Source organism: Cupressus sempervirens, chromosome 7, assembly GCF_028749045.1.
Source record: "Cupressus sempervirens isolate cs-2001-9-10 chromosome 7, ASM2874904v1, whole genome shotgun sequence".
Lineage (NCBI taxonomy): Eukaryota > Viridiplantae > Streptophyta > Pinopsida > Cupressales > Cupressaceae > Cupressus > Cupressus sempervirens.
The window spans coordinates 64156712-64172262 of record NC_143124.1 but is presented as its reverse complement, the minus strand read 5'-3'; the positions used below and the strand labels follow the sequence as shown (position 1 = coordinate 64172262).

At 34.7% G+C, this 15551-nt stretch overlaps 1 protein-coding gene across 1 annotated transcript; it reads right to left on the bottom strand.

Annotated features, from left to right (window-relative positions):
* Positions 1 to 2029: 2029 nt before the first annotated feature.
* Positions 2030 to 3579, bottom strand: LOC149545494 (putative 2' cyclic ADP-D-ribose synthase BdTIR). The gene is made up of 2 exons (XM_089793779.1): positions 3120 to 3579; positions 2030 to 2145 (listed from the first exon to the last, which is right to left on the bottom strand). Exons 1-2 carry the CDS (start codon positions 3577 to 3579, stop codon positions 2030 to 2032), a joined length of 576 nt encoding a protein of 191 aa, XP_089649905.1.
* Between the last annotated feature and the right edge of the window lie 11972 nt (positions 3580 to 15551).

Below are 15551 nucleotides of genomic sequence, written 5' to 3'. Positions count from 1 at the left end.
GCATAGAAGTAAAACAAATGCATGATGGCATCTTCATCTCTCAAGAAAAGTATGTAGAGCAAATCTTGGAGAGATTTAATATGTAGAATAGTAAGGCAGCCCCCACACCAACAGCAATAGGTCTGAAGTTGAGCAAGGAAGACTCTAGCAAGAGAGTGGATCCAACACTATACAAGAGTATGGTTGGAAGTCTAATGTATTTGACTGAAACTCAGCCAGATGTAATGCATACAGTAAGTTTGATTTCTAGATTTATGGAAACACCAAAGGATTCCCATTGGTAAGAAGGAAAAATGATCCTAAGGTATGTGAAAGGTACCAAGGGATTTGGGATTTTATATACTCCAAATGATGATTTCAAGTTGGTTGGTTACACTGATAGTGATTGGGCTGGAAGTTTAGATGATAGGAAGAGAACTTTCGGATACATGTTTCATATGGGATCTCGTGCAATTTCATGGGCATCCAAGAAGCAACCTATTATTGCTCAATCTACAGCAGAGGCTGAATACATTGTAGCAAATGCAACAGCATGTCAAGCAATTTGGCTAAGGAGGATCTTGACAGATTTAAATGAAAGGCAAGAGGATGGAACCACAATTTATTGTGACAACATCTCATCAATTGCATTGTCCAAGAATCCAGTCTTCCATGGGAGAAGCAAGCATATAGAAATCAAATATCACTTCAGCAGAGAGTTGGTGGAGAATGGGGATACCAAGATGATTTTTTGTAAGTCTAAGCAGCAGCTAGCAGACATTTTTACTAAGCCATTAGGCATTGGAACTTTTGTGCACCTAAGACAGAGTCTTGGTGTAGTTGATTTGGATCAACAATGATCCTTGTTTGTGGGTCTCGGGACAAAGGGGGAGTGTTGGAAATAAACGTCAATGCCTACAGGTTGTCCTCGAGCCCCACGCCCATCTACCCTGTCAGGTCACCGCAGGCATTCGTGGACGGCAGGCATTCATTTTGGTAGGTGAGATTTCAAATTTAAATGTTGAGAGGGAAAATGGAATGGGACAAAAAGGAATGTTATTCATTCATTCATTCATTAGAGAGCAGATCAAGCAGATTAGATTAGAAGCTACAGAGAAGAGTAGTGGAAGAAGATCAACAGATCCAGTCGTCATAGTGCAAAGAAAGAAGTTTGTTTATTTCATGCCTGTAGTTGAACGTCTTCTCTCTGATCATTCTGTAAGTTTATTGTTCATTGGATTTGACCTATGAAGCAATGATTGCTCTAGGCATTTTTTGTATGTAGCCATTAGAGCTGCAAGTTTAAAGTTTGAAGTATTGAAGTCGGTTGAAGTTTTAGGGCAAATTTAGGGTTTTCTAGTTGAAGTTGAATGCTCCCAGATCTTGTATTGTTTTAAATCAAAATTTAAATATTAAGCAAGCAGGCATACTCGAAACTATTGTTCTTCCTCTGTACATTGCATTTGAGAAGATCTTTGTTGAATATTTTTAGTTCTGAGTCTCTGGTTTTAATCGTGAAAAGTTTCACGTGATATCCTGGTTGCTCAGCTTGGTCCCTGGTTCTCCACAGTGGAATTCAAGCTCACTCGACACCTTCCCTTGCCAAGCTTTCCTCTTTGTGCTGAGTTCACTCGACACCTGTTGCCTGTCACATGACACCTTCTTGTGCCGAGCACTTTTCTTAAGTGCCAAGCAACATGCCAATTGGCACATTCACGTGCCGAGCAAAACTAGCACTCGACAATTGTGAGTGCCGAGCAAAATTTTAGAGTTAGGGTTGCAATTTTAAGTTGTGAGTTTGATTTTAATCTATATTTCTCACAAGGAAAACAATCACCTTTTCATCGACTCCATACAAATCATTGGCTACTTCTTCGTGTTGCGCACCATCTACGTCCACTTCAAATCTCTTCCACATCTTCCCTGTAAATTCCATGGAGTTTCTATCGTCCTCCTCCTCTTTATTCAAGAGAAGTCGGGATACGATGCCTCTATTTCCATTTGCTGTTGGCATTGATCCATCTGTTCCCTTTTATGATGCCTTCATCAGCTATATCAACTCAAATGCCCACAACACTGTGGGCGCAATAGTTGAGAAGATGTTACAATATCTAGGGTTGAACATTTTCCTAGACTCTGGAGTTATTCCATTATAATCGGCTGATCCTGCAAGTATAAAAGAAGCCATTAGTAGTTGTTTAGTGCATGTTGTCATCATCTGCAATGGGTATGCCAAGTCACCCTCTTGTTTGGTTGTGCTTCGGCTCATGCTGAAACAAGGGGCAAAGGTAAATCCCATATTTTACAATGTGGTCCCATCTGACCTTCGCTCCATTAAAAATGGAGTATTTGCAGCTACATTCACTACACATGCAAATGAAAATAGGTACATTGACAAGCTGTAAGGATGGACAAATGCCCTTCATGATGTCTCCTTGATCCCTTGTATACAATTCAACTCACGTAATGGGTAAGCCTCTTTTATGCTTAAATTGATTTGTAAGCCTTTATTTATATTTTTAAATTTGTTCTGACCAATGTATCTTTAAGTTATTTGTGCTAAAACTAATTTGTAAATCTTTATTTTCATTTTTAAATTTGTTTGTAATTATCATACATGAGTTGTTTTAAAAATTTGTTTGTGATTCCTAACTAAGAAGGTTTATGAACAGGGACCTTGGTGCTTTATACACAAATGCTGTGGATATGGTGATTAAAGAAGTAATCAAGGCTAGAAGTAAGCTAGAGTTAAAAGTTGTAGAACATCCAGTTGGTCTCGATAGACTCTTTATATATATATATATACAAATGCTGTGGATATGGTGATTAAAGAAGTAATCAAGGCTAGAAGTAAGCTAGAGTTAAAAGTTGCAGAACATCCGGTCTCGATAGACTCTTTATATCGAGACCGGATGTTCTGCAACTTTTAACTCTAGCTTACTTCTAGCCTTGATTACTTCTTTAATCACCATATCCACAGCATTTGTGTGTATATATATATATATATATATATATATATATATATAAAGAGTCTATCGAGACCAATTGGATGTTCTGCAACTTTTAAAATAGAAATAAAGATTTACAAATCAATTTAAGCATAAAAGAGGCTTACCCATTACGTGAGTTGAATTGTATACCAGGGATCAAGGAGACATTATGAAGGGCATCTATCCATCCTTTCAGCTTGTCGGTGTACCTATTGTCTTTTGCATGTGCAGCGAATGCAGCCGCAAATACTCCATTTTCAATGGAGCGAAGGTCAGAAGGGTCCACATTGTAAAATAATGGATTTATCTTTGCCCCTTGTTTCAGCATTAGCCAAAGCACAGCCAAACAAGAGGGTGACTTGGCATACCCATTGTAGATGATGACAACATCCACTAAACAGCTACTAATGGCTTCTTTTATACTGGTGGGATCGGCCGGTTCTAATGGAATAACTTCAGAGTCCAGGAAAACATTCAACCCTAGATATTGTAACATCTTCTCAACTATCGTGTCCACTGTGTTGTTGGAATCTGAGTCGATATAGCTGATGAAGGCATCATAATAGGGAATGGATGGATCAATGCCAACAACAAATGGAAATCGAGGCATCGTACCCTGACTTCTCTTGAATAAAGAGGAGGAGGCCGATAGAAACTCCATGGAATTTACAAGGAAGATGTGGAAGAGATTTGAAGTGGATGTAGACGGTGCGCCACACGAAGAAGTGGCCAACAATTTGTACGAAGTTGGGGAAAAGGTGCTTTTCGCATTGAAAAATAGTTAAACATGACTCAATGCCCTTTTCCAAATATGTAGCTAGATAAAGAAAACCCAATGCCCAGATTGTATTATATTGTTGCGCACAATTAATTCCTCATAGTCCCGCATTGATAGATAGAATCGTATGTAGAATGAAAAATATTCTATTGTTCGCAATCATCGGTGCATAATTAATACCATGATTTGGACAACGAGGAATTGTATCGCTATGCAACATGAGTATCTTTTGCTTTTATTGACTGGACCATTAGAGCTGCTCAAAACAGAGGTCCTCCTTGCTGGCACGAATGGAATTTGGCATGATATCTTAATTAAAAAGCAGTGGAGAACTTGGCAATGATTGTGAATACAATGGCTGTCGTGTAGCAAGAGTCTTTGTCAAATGCTGATTTAGTGGAGATTATGACTCCGCTGAACAAGTCGAATAATAGAATAATAGGAAAATAGTACTAACATAGCCTTACCAACATATGCTCTTCAGTGTGAGGATCCGATTCACCGACCATAATAAATATTAACAACTGGATACTGTGTTCTCTCCCTCTCCCTGATCGACCCTGGGGTGATAATCTGGGGTCGTGCTTATACCGACCAAACTATAGATCCATCCGTGGGAATGAGCTGTCACTAAAGAGACCAGATGCTCCAGAGACTGTCCTCGCGACCAGAATCTATAGCCTCAATTGAAAAAGCACTCGCCCACAGTAGGCCTATCTATGAATGGGGCGCGAGATGTGGTTGGTTCCGGGGAGAGGTCAGGCCTCACTCATGTAGAATGGCTTGTGGTTGGTATGGGGGGTAACTGTTGGCGCAGACTAAGGGCTGTGGTATCCCCTAAGAAAGAGTCACGTGAGGGCCTCGGGTATACCAACCAGTTCCGCAAGATGGATAGCCTATAGATAGTAAGGCCCCGGAGCACATATCGAGATGGGTGGGAGGCCCCTACTATTCTATGGCCCCCTACTATTAAAGGGGCTTTGATGAGGTGGGAGATCCAGTATCACTCCGGCCTTCCTTTTTGATCGGGAGGTGCCCCTACAATTCCGCTAGAGATGTGTGGGGTTGGAACTATAGAAACCCTCCAACCACGATTCCCTATATAATGTGGGGCCCATAAAATTCTAGGGCCTACAATGTTGTGGGGGGGCCCTACTATTCTATTCTATCGGCTATGGGCGATTTTAGGTTAGCCAATTCCCCTACAACTATAGTAGTTGAAAGGGCCGCAACAGGGTGGGGGGGGCCCTACCATTCTATGGTAGGTCAGGGTGGGTGCCTACTATTCTAAGGCCTATAGATAGTAAGGGCCGCCTATAGATAGTAAGGGTGAAATGAAGGCGGCCCTTACATTTCTATAGGCCTTAGAATAGGCATGTTACGTATAGAATTTCCATCTCCAAAACTAACAACTATCTATGTATCTATCGCAATGCCCCCTACCCCCTATTGTTTGAAAGGTAAGGGCTAGCAGGCTAATGCCATGTTGTGGGGGGGAATGGCTAGGGCGCCTGCAAGGCCTTATAGAGAGTAGGGCATGTTGGAGGGAACTCTAGTTGGGCCCTACCATTCTATAGGTAAATGGTAGTGCGGTAGATTAATCAGGGATTCTATTGGGGAAGTTGGCTTCCAGCCCCGCCATAGAATCATAGGGCCTTGGCCCCCCCTTCATATTATTGTAGGGGCCAGCCGCCCACAATTTAATAGGTAGGGGCCCCATTCATATACTAGCAGACTACCAGCCGAAAACTATATGAGCAGCCCTTTCACTAGGCTATAGAATAGTAGGCCCCTCCCTAAATAAATACATTCTGAGCATTGTTTTGAAGGGCTGCCTACCAAATATATGGAGGGGCCTACTATTCTATAGCGGTTGGCCGAATCAATAATGGGCAGTCATATGAACCAGATGGTTCTGAACCCATGTTACCCCCACCATTCTATAGGGAATCTTTTCCCATTGAATAGTAGGGGGCTCCAATTTTGATAGCTGGAACTGGAGAGTCCAGTTATGCGAATGTGTTGAACAGGGTGAGGGGATCCTTTAAAAGCTGTGGTTTGGCCTCCGGCTAGGGGGCCTTCCCAAGAAACTGACTCAATGGCAGAGCTAATGAAAAGTTCGCAGATTTTATCTTTCCACCATCTCAGTTGTCAGAAAAGAAAATTGTATCAAATATTTTGGAAGAGCTTTCAATCGAGCATGGTCTTAAATAGTTCCAAGTTCTATATTTCCAAATTCTGAGGTCGTCGTATCTTGAACCCTTAAAAGAAAATCAGCATTAAACACAGTAACAATGACGAGTTAAGTTGCGATTGTTACGATGTTCCTCATATGGTGAAGCTTTTCAAGATTCACTCATGACTCTCGACCCTCATCTATAAGTACAAGTTTTAATGACATCTGCATTGTAATCAGAATGTTCATAAAGATAGGACAACTATATTCTCGTCAATTAAAAGCATACAAAAAGCATACTGACATCTGCAGAATTAAAGAACGGCCATGATGAATGGTAAATCTTGTCAATTTGATAAGGATAAATGAGTAAAATAGGGGCATTTTTCTTCAATGATAATAACGTAATAAATATATATGTCAGAATTGTCTATAAATATTTAACATAACCATTGATTGAAGTAATAATCATAAAGGCGTATTGCACTGGAATAAAATTATATTATGTTAGAATTGTCTATAAATATTTCAGATAACTACAGAGTAAAGTAATAATCATAAAGTCATATAGTACATTAATAAAATTACATATGTCTATCAATATTTAAGATAGCCACTGATCAAAGTAGTAATCATAAAGTCGTATTGTACCCACCAGACCTTAGTTTATTTATTATTATTTTTGTTATTCTTTTTTAAAATAACTAATATTATGTGTTCAGATCAAGTATACTTTAACCCAAGACCTCTTAGATGAGAGACTCACAATTTACCATTGTGTTGTAGACTCTTGTCTAAAAGAAAATATTTATTTTATGTATAATATTTTATTTTGTATTAGTAAGAGGATTAAACCAAGATTATTATTATTATGTGTTGTAATTAATAATAATAATTATAACTAAGCCAAACAAATTTGAACAAAAGACCTCTCTTATAAGAGGCTCACAAATTATCCTTATGTTTTAGGCTCTTGAGTACATGTAATGCCTTTTTAATCCCACCACTATTTTATAATAAATAAAGAACTTAAAAAAGTAAAGAGATATAAAAAGATTTAAGTAAAATTTCCAAATTGTTGTGTACCAAAACTAATAGTAAGGGGTTTTAGCTCTCATTCCTCAACATACCACTACTATTCCTTCCATATTAACACTTACAACATTTTGTAAATGTTAGTGGTTGAAATATATGAATTTTATTGCAAGGCCTACATATATATTTAAATAGCACTCAATATTTTTTAATGAATGGGAATTTATATTAGAAAATAATTGTGATCTAAAAGGGCTAGTATGGTTTTGAAGATGATTAAAAGATCACTAGGGAAGATCTAGTCAAAGATGAAACCCACACACAACCTAAGCAAATATAGGGTTGGTTTAGAAGCCTCCACACTCCTCCAAGTTTTTCTATATGGTTTGGGAAGCATGAAGCTTTGAAGATTTGTGTGATTAAGCTAGTAGAGTGTAAAAGAAATCATTGGTTATGTGACTTTGTATTGAAAGAAGAATGTTGGATAGAACTAAGCCAAGAAAAGGGTATGTTACCTAGTTGACACCCATTTGAAAAAAGTTGGATATTTGAAGACCTAGAACAGAAGACAAGTAGAAAGCACTTCCTATCAATGCATATCAAATTCAATGGGAACTTGATGAGTTAGATATTGGTAGCATAATGTTGGTTTGATTGCTTTTGTATGATTTGATTAAGTATTGAGATCATGTATAAATAATTTATGAATCTATGAAGTGAGAAGATAGTTGGGTTGGTGAATGAGGAAATTAGTATTAACCAAGCTACTAGAGTTCTCACTAAGTGCATATTGAGAAAGTAAAGAACTGATAGTTTTAGAAAAGCATGAATAGTGTTAATAAAGCATATTAATGACTAGAAAAAGGGTGGTATTAACTGAGCAAGGATAAGGCATAAAAATTAATAAGAGATTCAATTAGAGGCCAACATGTGATAAAAATAAAGATTGTTTGAGAAGTTTTGAAGATAAGGATGAAGTTAGTTATGAGATCTATACATTGAGAAATACAAAGGACATCTAATGAAGGAGATGTAACAATTTTAATTTGAGAACAAAGTTGAAGGTGAACTAATGATATATGAGCATATATATTTAATGAATTTGAGTAGGAAGATGATCACATTGAGAAGATTCATTCAAGGAAAAACTAATTAATGAGATAAATAAGAAAAAGTTTTATATTTTTTAAGGATGAATGAATTTTTCATTGTTGTTGCTCAAGTGGAGAAGAAAGTTGATATCTAGAGGATAACCAAGAAGAACTACATTTTCAAAATAAAGCAATAGAATTGCTAAGTTGACGTGTATGCAAATGGGTCATCTAGAAGGTAGAAAAAGGAAGACAACTGATGAAAAAAGTAAAGAGGATGAGTGAAACAGAGATGTAAACAGGAAAAGGTAGTTCTATTCTAAATAGAACATTTCATTTTTACTCTCTAACCATTTTAGTGGAAAATATCTTAAATAAGTCGACCTAAAAAGTCTTATTTGTAAATCCATTGTGTGGTCACATTCTAATGTTTTGTTATTCCTTTAAGGTTAGCCACTATAGTTATTTTAGGAGTGATAAGGTTTAGATGATCTTTGTTTAAAATCCTTTCTCAAGGTCACACTACCAATGTGTATGTAACCTTTAACAAGGTTTTCTTCTAACAATGCTCACTTCAGAAGAATGAAATTTTTGGGTTTCTAGTCTAAGGTGTTATTTTCCCTTAATAGTGTTTTCATGTTAAAATACGCATGTCAAACTATGTGAATGTTTATTTTCATTTTTACTATTTATTCCTACAACTTGATATACACAAAAAGGTTAATATGATATGAAGTTAATATCTTATTGGAAAGATTAAGTTGAATGTTATTGTGAAGTTTCATTGATGTATCTAGCTAGCAGATTTAAAGTTTGAAGTGTCAAGTTTTTTAAAAGTGACCAAAGGCTAATAGCATAATTTGTTATAACTGATTAAATCGTCCCCACCCCCCCAACTCTCAATTAATAATAGAAAATTGTTCAAGTTTTCCAAATTGTGTAAACCCTAGTTCTAGGGTCTTATCTAAATTATCTTTTCTAGGTATTCCCTAAAATCATATCCTCATCATGTAAAAAGACATCTAGTGTCAATAAAAATGAACTCTTAGGGTCAAGTTCCATAGAAATAAGAGAGTACTTTTTGAAGTAATATCATGGTCTTTTCTTAATCATGCATAAATATAGCTTATTCATGATAATGTGCCTTCAATAAAAATTTCATTTTGGAAATATAAGCAACTTTGCAAGGATGTAAGAACCTAATTTTGATCTGAATAGTATATCCTCTATTTTTTTTAGAAATTCACTCACATCACTATTTCTTCTTTACTCAATGATCTATGTAGTCTCAAATAGATTGAATGATGAAAAATAACTTAATTTTTCAGTTTAAATCCTTAGCAAAACACTTTTTCATAAATGTGCTTAGTGAAGGTACATAAAGATGATGTAGTCATAGGACATGCTAAGGAATTGTAGTTATTGTGATGTCGACACTAATAAGACTCAGAGGTTTATTTGGTGTTATTTCTCTCCAACTTATTTCTATGGGGGGTTTGAGGGCAACATCCCCATGACATGGCCGAGGGGAAGTGCCCTAGATGAACTCCTTATTGCACTATCAGGTGGGTTCGAGGGGCAACATCCTCATAGGAGATTTTGGGGGAAATGCCCATGAAGCCAAAAATTACCTTATATTATAAAAGGTGTTGGCTACTATTTTTTCTTCTTCTATTGGACTACTTATTCTAGCCCTAATTTTGTAAGCAGAAAAAGCTTGTATAAAATAGCTTAGGGATCAGGATTTCATAATGTATGGTGATATTGTATCATCTTGTGGTAGTATTGAGATATAAGGGATTGTGGATTTTATTTTGGGGGATGTAGCCTAGGGATTAGGTGAACCACATTAAGTCTTTGTATCTTGAATTCTCTTCTATGTGATTTATTATGTTTTGATATTGGTTATATTTGCCTGTAACTATTATTTCTATCTATGGTCAATCCTAACAAGTGGTACAAGAGATAGATTGTCATTATTTTTTTAGCTAGACCATCATCATTTTTTAGCTATCATTTGTAGAAGGTCTCATAGTTGAGTGGAGGTGAAGGAAGACTAGGGTAAGCTAAAGCTTGAGAATTTTAATGGGCAAAATTTTCAGTTATGAAAAATGAAAATGGATGAAAATATTTATCAAAAGGATTTACAAAAGCCATTAGAAGGAAAAACCAAGAAACATGGAACTATGATAGATCAGGACTGGGATATTTTAGATAGAAAGGAACTTGGAATCATGGTTGGCACCATCAATGAAATTTAACATTACAAAAGAGTAGATGATGGAACAATTGATGCAAACCATAGGAAAAATATATGAAAAGCTCTCTACTTCAAATAAAGTATTTCTCATGAAGCATTTATTCAATATGAAGGTGGAAAGAGGTTATTCTATTGCAAACCATTGAAATGAGTTTAATATGGTTGCTAGTTAGATATCTTATGTGAAGATAAATTTTGATGAATAAATTAAGGCTCTCTTGATTTTTTGTTCTTTGCTCAAATGTTGAAATGCCTTGGTACTTTTTGTGAGTAATTCTATTTCTAGATCTAATATCCACAAATTTGATGATGTGATTGGTTTTATTCTGAGTCAGCAAACTCATAGGAAGACCTCCAGTGGATCTACATTAGGAAGTTCTTTGAACATACAAAGAAGAGGTAGAATAGTTGAGAGATAAAATAATTCTAGAGATTATGGAAAATCAAGAGAAAATTCAATGCGAAAGAGGTCTCAATCCAAAGGACTAAGAGATTGTTGCTACTATGGAAAACTAGGGCATAGGAAGAAATATTGTTGAACTTGAAAGAACAATGAAGGAGGTAAATGTGTTAAGTAACAAATCCAAAGAGGACACTTTCTTTCTTTCTTTAGAAAGTATTGATGATTCTTGGGTTTTAGATTACAGGGCTTTATTTCATTCTACATCCCATAGTGGTTATTTTACTGATTATGTCTAAGGGAATTTTTGGCTTGTCTATTTTGGGGATAATGAACCTTGTTAGATTGTTGGAAAAGGAAAAGTTAAGATTAAGTTTTAGAACAAAAATCATTGGCTAATAAATGACATAAGAGATGTTCCAAAGCTGAGCAAGAATTTAATTTTAGTAGGACAACTCAATGGTGAAGGTTGTGTAGTTACTTTTAATAATAAAAATTTGAAAGTTTGAAAAGGTTCAATTGTAGTAGCAAAATGTTGTGAAAGTAGGCACCTTATATATTTGTACAAGCCATACTACAGGATTAATTTAATTGTCTTAGAGAAAAATGAATGTTCAGAAACAATCATTGTAGTCAAGTAGGGAGAACAAACAATTTTTGTAGATTTTGATACAATGTTATGGCATTAAAAACTTGGGCACATGAGTGAGAAAAGTGCAAAATTAGTTCATTCAAAGAAATTTTTACTAGGTATAAAATGTGTCAATATGGATTTTTGTGAAAGTTGTGTATATGGAAAAGAAAAGAGAGATAGTTTTGTGAAGAGTGGGAAGATAAAGAAAAATTAAAAATTTGAGCTTGTGAAAATAATCAAAACTGGAAGAAGAAGGGATGTCATAATCAATGAGAAATTGTTTTACAAAGATCTACTGCAACAACACAAGGAGAAAGAAAATGACTATGTAGTGCTAGATAATATTCCAAAAGATAATGTTTGAGCAATCCATCATGGTTTACAACAACTACAAAATAAAATACCATTCACCCCAGTGAATGTTAGACACTCAACAAGGCTAAGTAGACCTCCCTAAAGATTTTTTTACCTCTTTTTACTCTATTTTACTAATAGATGCTAGTGAAACTAAATGTTATGATACAATCAGGTAGGTGGATAAAAGATTCAGTGGGAATTTGTAATGAAAGAAGAAATGGACTCCTTGTCAAAAAATTAGAGATGGGTTTTATGCAAGTTTCCTATAGGTAAAATGGCTCTATAGAATAAATGAGTTTATAGGTTGAAAGAAGAAGATGGGGCTAAGATATGATCTAAAGCTTAGTTAATGGTAAAAGGATTTGCACAGAAAAAGGGCATTGATTTTGATGAGAAATTTTCTCTTGTTATTAAAATGAGTTCTATTTGTATTGTTTGAAGTATTTTGGCTACTAAAAAAATTTATTTGGAGCAACTTGAGGTCAAAACAACCCTTTTTCATGATGATTTGGATAAAGAGATATATATGACATAGCCATAGGGATTTGAGGCCATACATAAAAGTTTATATGGCTTGAAGCAAGCATCTTAGTAATGGTATCTAAAATTTGACAGTTTTATGTACGAGCATGGATATAGTAGGTCTCATTGAGATTATTGTCTTTACATTAAGAGGATAGATGATGAAAACTATATTATTTTATATTTATTTATATTTGGTTATAATATGGATCACATTAAGGGGTTGAAAGAATAGTTAGCACATTCATTTATATGAAGTATTTGGGGGCAGAAAATAAAATCCTTTGAATAAAAATTTACAAGGATAGGAAGAACAAAAAATTGACATTATCTTAGGATAATTATATTGATAAGGTGATACAACATTTCTCTATGGATAATCCTAAAGTTGTTAGCACACCTTTACCTATTTATTTGAAGTTGACTAAGAAAATGTGACCAAAGATAAAAGATGAGGAGTCCTGATAAGATATCCAAGGTACCTGATGCTTTAGCTATAGGAATCTTGACGTATGTCATGGTATGTATAAGGTTAGAATTTCACATATAGTTGGAGTAATTAGAATGTATATGAGTCATCTAGGGCTTGATCATTGGAAAGAAGTCATATGGAATTTTAGATATTTGAGAGGAACATCTAGCAAGTATTTATATTTTGGGGGTTTAACTACTAATTTACAGGGATATATTGAATTATATTTGGTAGGCAATATTGATACTAGATAGAGTACTACAAGTTATCTATTTACTATTGGTGAGATAACAATGAGTTTTATTTCTCAATTCCAGAAGATTAATGTTTTATCCACTACAAAGGTAGCCATGGAGATGATATGGATTTTGTTCTTCATGGAAGAATTGGAATACCCACAGTGCGATAGTTATTTTTTTCTAGATAGATAGAGTGTCATTCATCTAGCAAAGAATTTTTCTCTACATTCAATGAAAAAATACATATAGTTGCATTACCATTTCATTCGATCAATTTTAGATGATGGACAGTTAATGATCAAGAAGACACACACAAATGATAGTCTAGTAGATATGTTTACTAAGGAAATAAAAAGGGAGAAGATGAACACCTCTTCATCTTTAGTTGGTCTTCTAGAATGGAAAAAATAAAAGAAAAATAGAGTCGAGGGTGGTTTGATATTCCAAAATAAAAGCTATCAACTCCTTTTTTTTTTCTAATGGATGACTTATTCTAGCCCTAATTTTGTAAGTGGGAAAAGGTTGTATAAAATGGCTTAGGGTTATGGATTTCATAATGCATGGTGATATTGTAAGATATATAAGGTATTATGGATTGTAATCGCTAGATAATAATAATATTTGTGGACATAGCCTAGGGATTGGCTGAACCATGTTAAATCTTTGTGTCTTGTGTTCTCTTCTATGCAATTTATTATTTTATGATATTGGTTATATTTTCCTATAACTATTATTTTCTTCTATGATCAATCCTAATATAAGTGACCTTTTATATCATTGAAGTAACATCTATGAATTGAGATATGTGACCATTTATTTCTTGTACACCTATAGATAAAATTTCCCATTCAATTCATCAATTTTTTGGATAGGTAATTTTATGATGAAGTCATTTGTTAATAAATATAATAGCTGTTTAGGTTGAAGTTGAAGGTTTAGTGCTAATCATTGCATCCACTTTGTTCTCTTTATATATATTTTTCTTTTCCTTTAATAGTTTCATGTTATCAACACTTCCTTCTTTCACACATGTCATTTTATTATTCTCATATTTTGTACCACTAACATTAATATTTCTTTCTTTTGTGGTGGGAGTGGACACCATGCTCCCACTTTATAGTTTAATGTTAGATGATTGGCTCCAACTCCTGCTGGATAAACAAGAGGGAAGGGAGAAGAACAAAGGGAGTTAATTGTACTTTTTTTTTCAAGTTATAGGACTTGGCCCATGTGGGTTCAATTCATGGTACTTTTATGGACTCTTTTTTATTATGGCTATTGTATATTTTATGGTATATATTGTCTATAATTTATTTTCTCATCATTGGGATAGACTAGTGTGGGAGTTTTTGAAATTGAAAAGGGGCATTGGATAATGTTGGTTTCACCCAACTTTTAGCTATTCTGCAACATTCTATTCTCTAGTTCAGTTCACATTTTTGGCTTCTTTTAATTTCAAAAACATTAATATTTCTTCTTCCACCATAATTATTCTTTCTCACATTATGTTTTATCATTGTGTTCATGAATCTGTTAAACCTAAATACTCTAGTCATATGCCCCAAAATTTTACAAATACAGAATGTAATAATTGTGTTTCGATACCTTGTCCCAACTTGATTAACTTGCAATCTATAATCTTTGGCTATCTATCAAGAAATATTGCATTTGTAGGATATGACACTATTTATTTTTATTAATAAGGGATTGTTAGGCCCCTAAAACTTGTGACAGTGAAAATTCCCTTAGAGATCAACATTATAATAAACAAGAAACCTAACAAAGAAGGAAATCCTCCAAAGCTAAGTCAAATGAGTTTTGTAAAGGAAACAAAAACCTTATAGTAGGGTTTTTAAAGGACCCCAAACCTTAAAGTATTATCCTAAAGAAGCCAAACCATTCAAGCCATCTAAAACCACCATGACCTCCCAAGAAATACAACTGCTAACTAGAAAATTCCATTTAAAACTTATAGTAGATGCTTGACTAGCACTAGACAAACAAAACTACAATGGATCATCAGGTGACTACATACTTCCTTGTAATACATCTCAAAAAGGATCTTAGTCCAATATAGAGAAAAAAACCCTAAAAAAATTACATAGCCACAAAATAATGGAAGTTAACCAAAATATTTGAAAAATATATATATAAACCTAAGCTCCAATTAAGGACAAGATTTTCCTAGAACTTGATCAATGGGAAGAAAACTAGAAGAATCTCATCAAAATCATACTATAGAGAAAATAGACACATTTACTTTTAGTGTTATCCTTCGCCACCAAAATGTATGACATAAAAGAGGGAGCCCATGGCAAACATAAATATCACTTTACAAGAAATAGTCATCCCAAGGACATTGTAGGGAAGCCTAGAGGAGAACATCAACCTAGCACACCACATAATTGAGTTTGAAAAATCCTAATAACTAAACTACTTGGAATATCAAGAGTTGATAGTTTAAGTGGTCTTTTCTTACCACAAAATTATAAGCCTCAATCATCCTTCATTTGGGATCAAAACTACTAAAATATTGTAGTCTTTAAGATGAAACCATCCAAGAAAAATAGTCTCCCAATAGGATCTCATTGAAAGATATAAGATATCAAAGAAAAAAA

Excerpts from the sequence above, each read along its gene's own strand:
- LOC149545494 (XM_089793779.1), bottom strand. The coding sequence starts at position 3,579 with ATGCCTCGATTTCCATTTGTTGTTGGCATTGATCCATCCATTCCCTAT. Across the intron at positions 2,146-3,119 it reads TAATGTCTCCTTGATCCCTG|GATCAGCCGATTATAATGGA; the intron begins GTATACAATTCA and ends TTATACTTGCAG.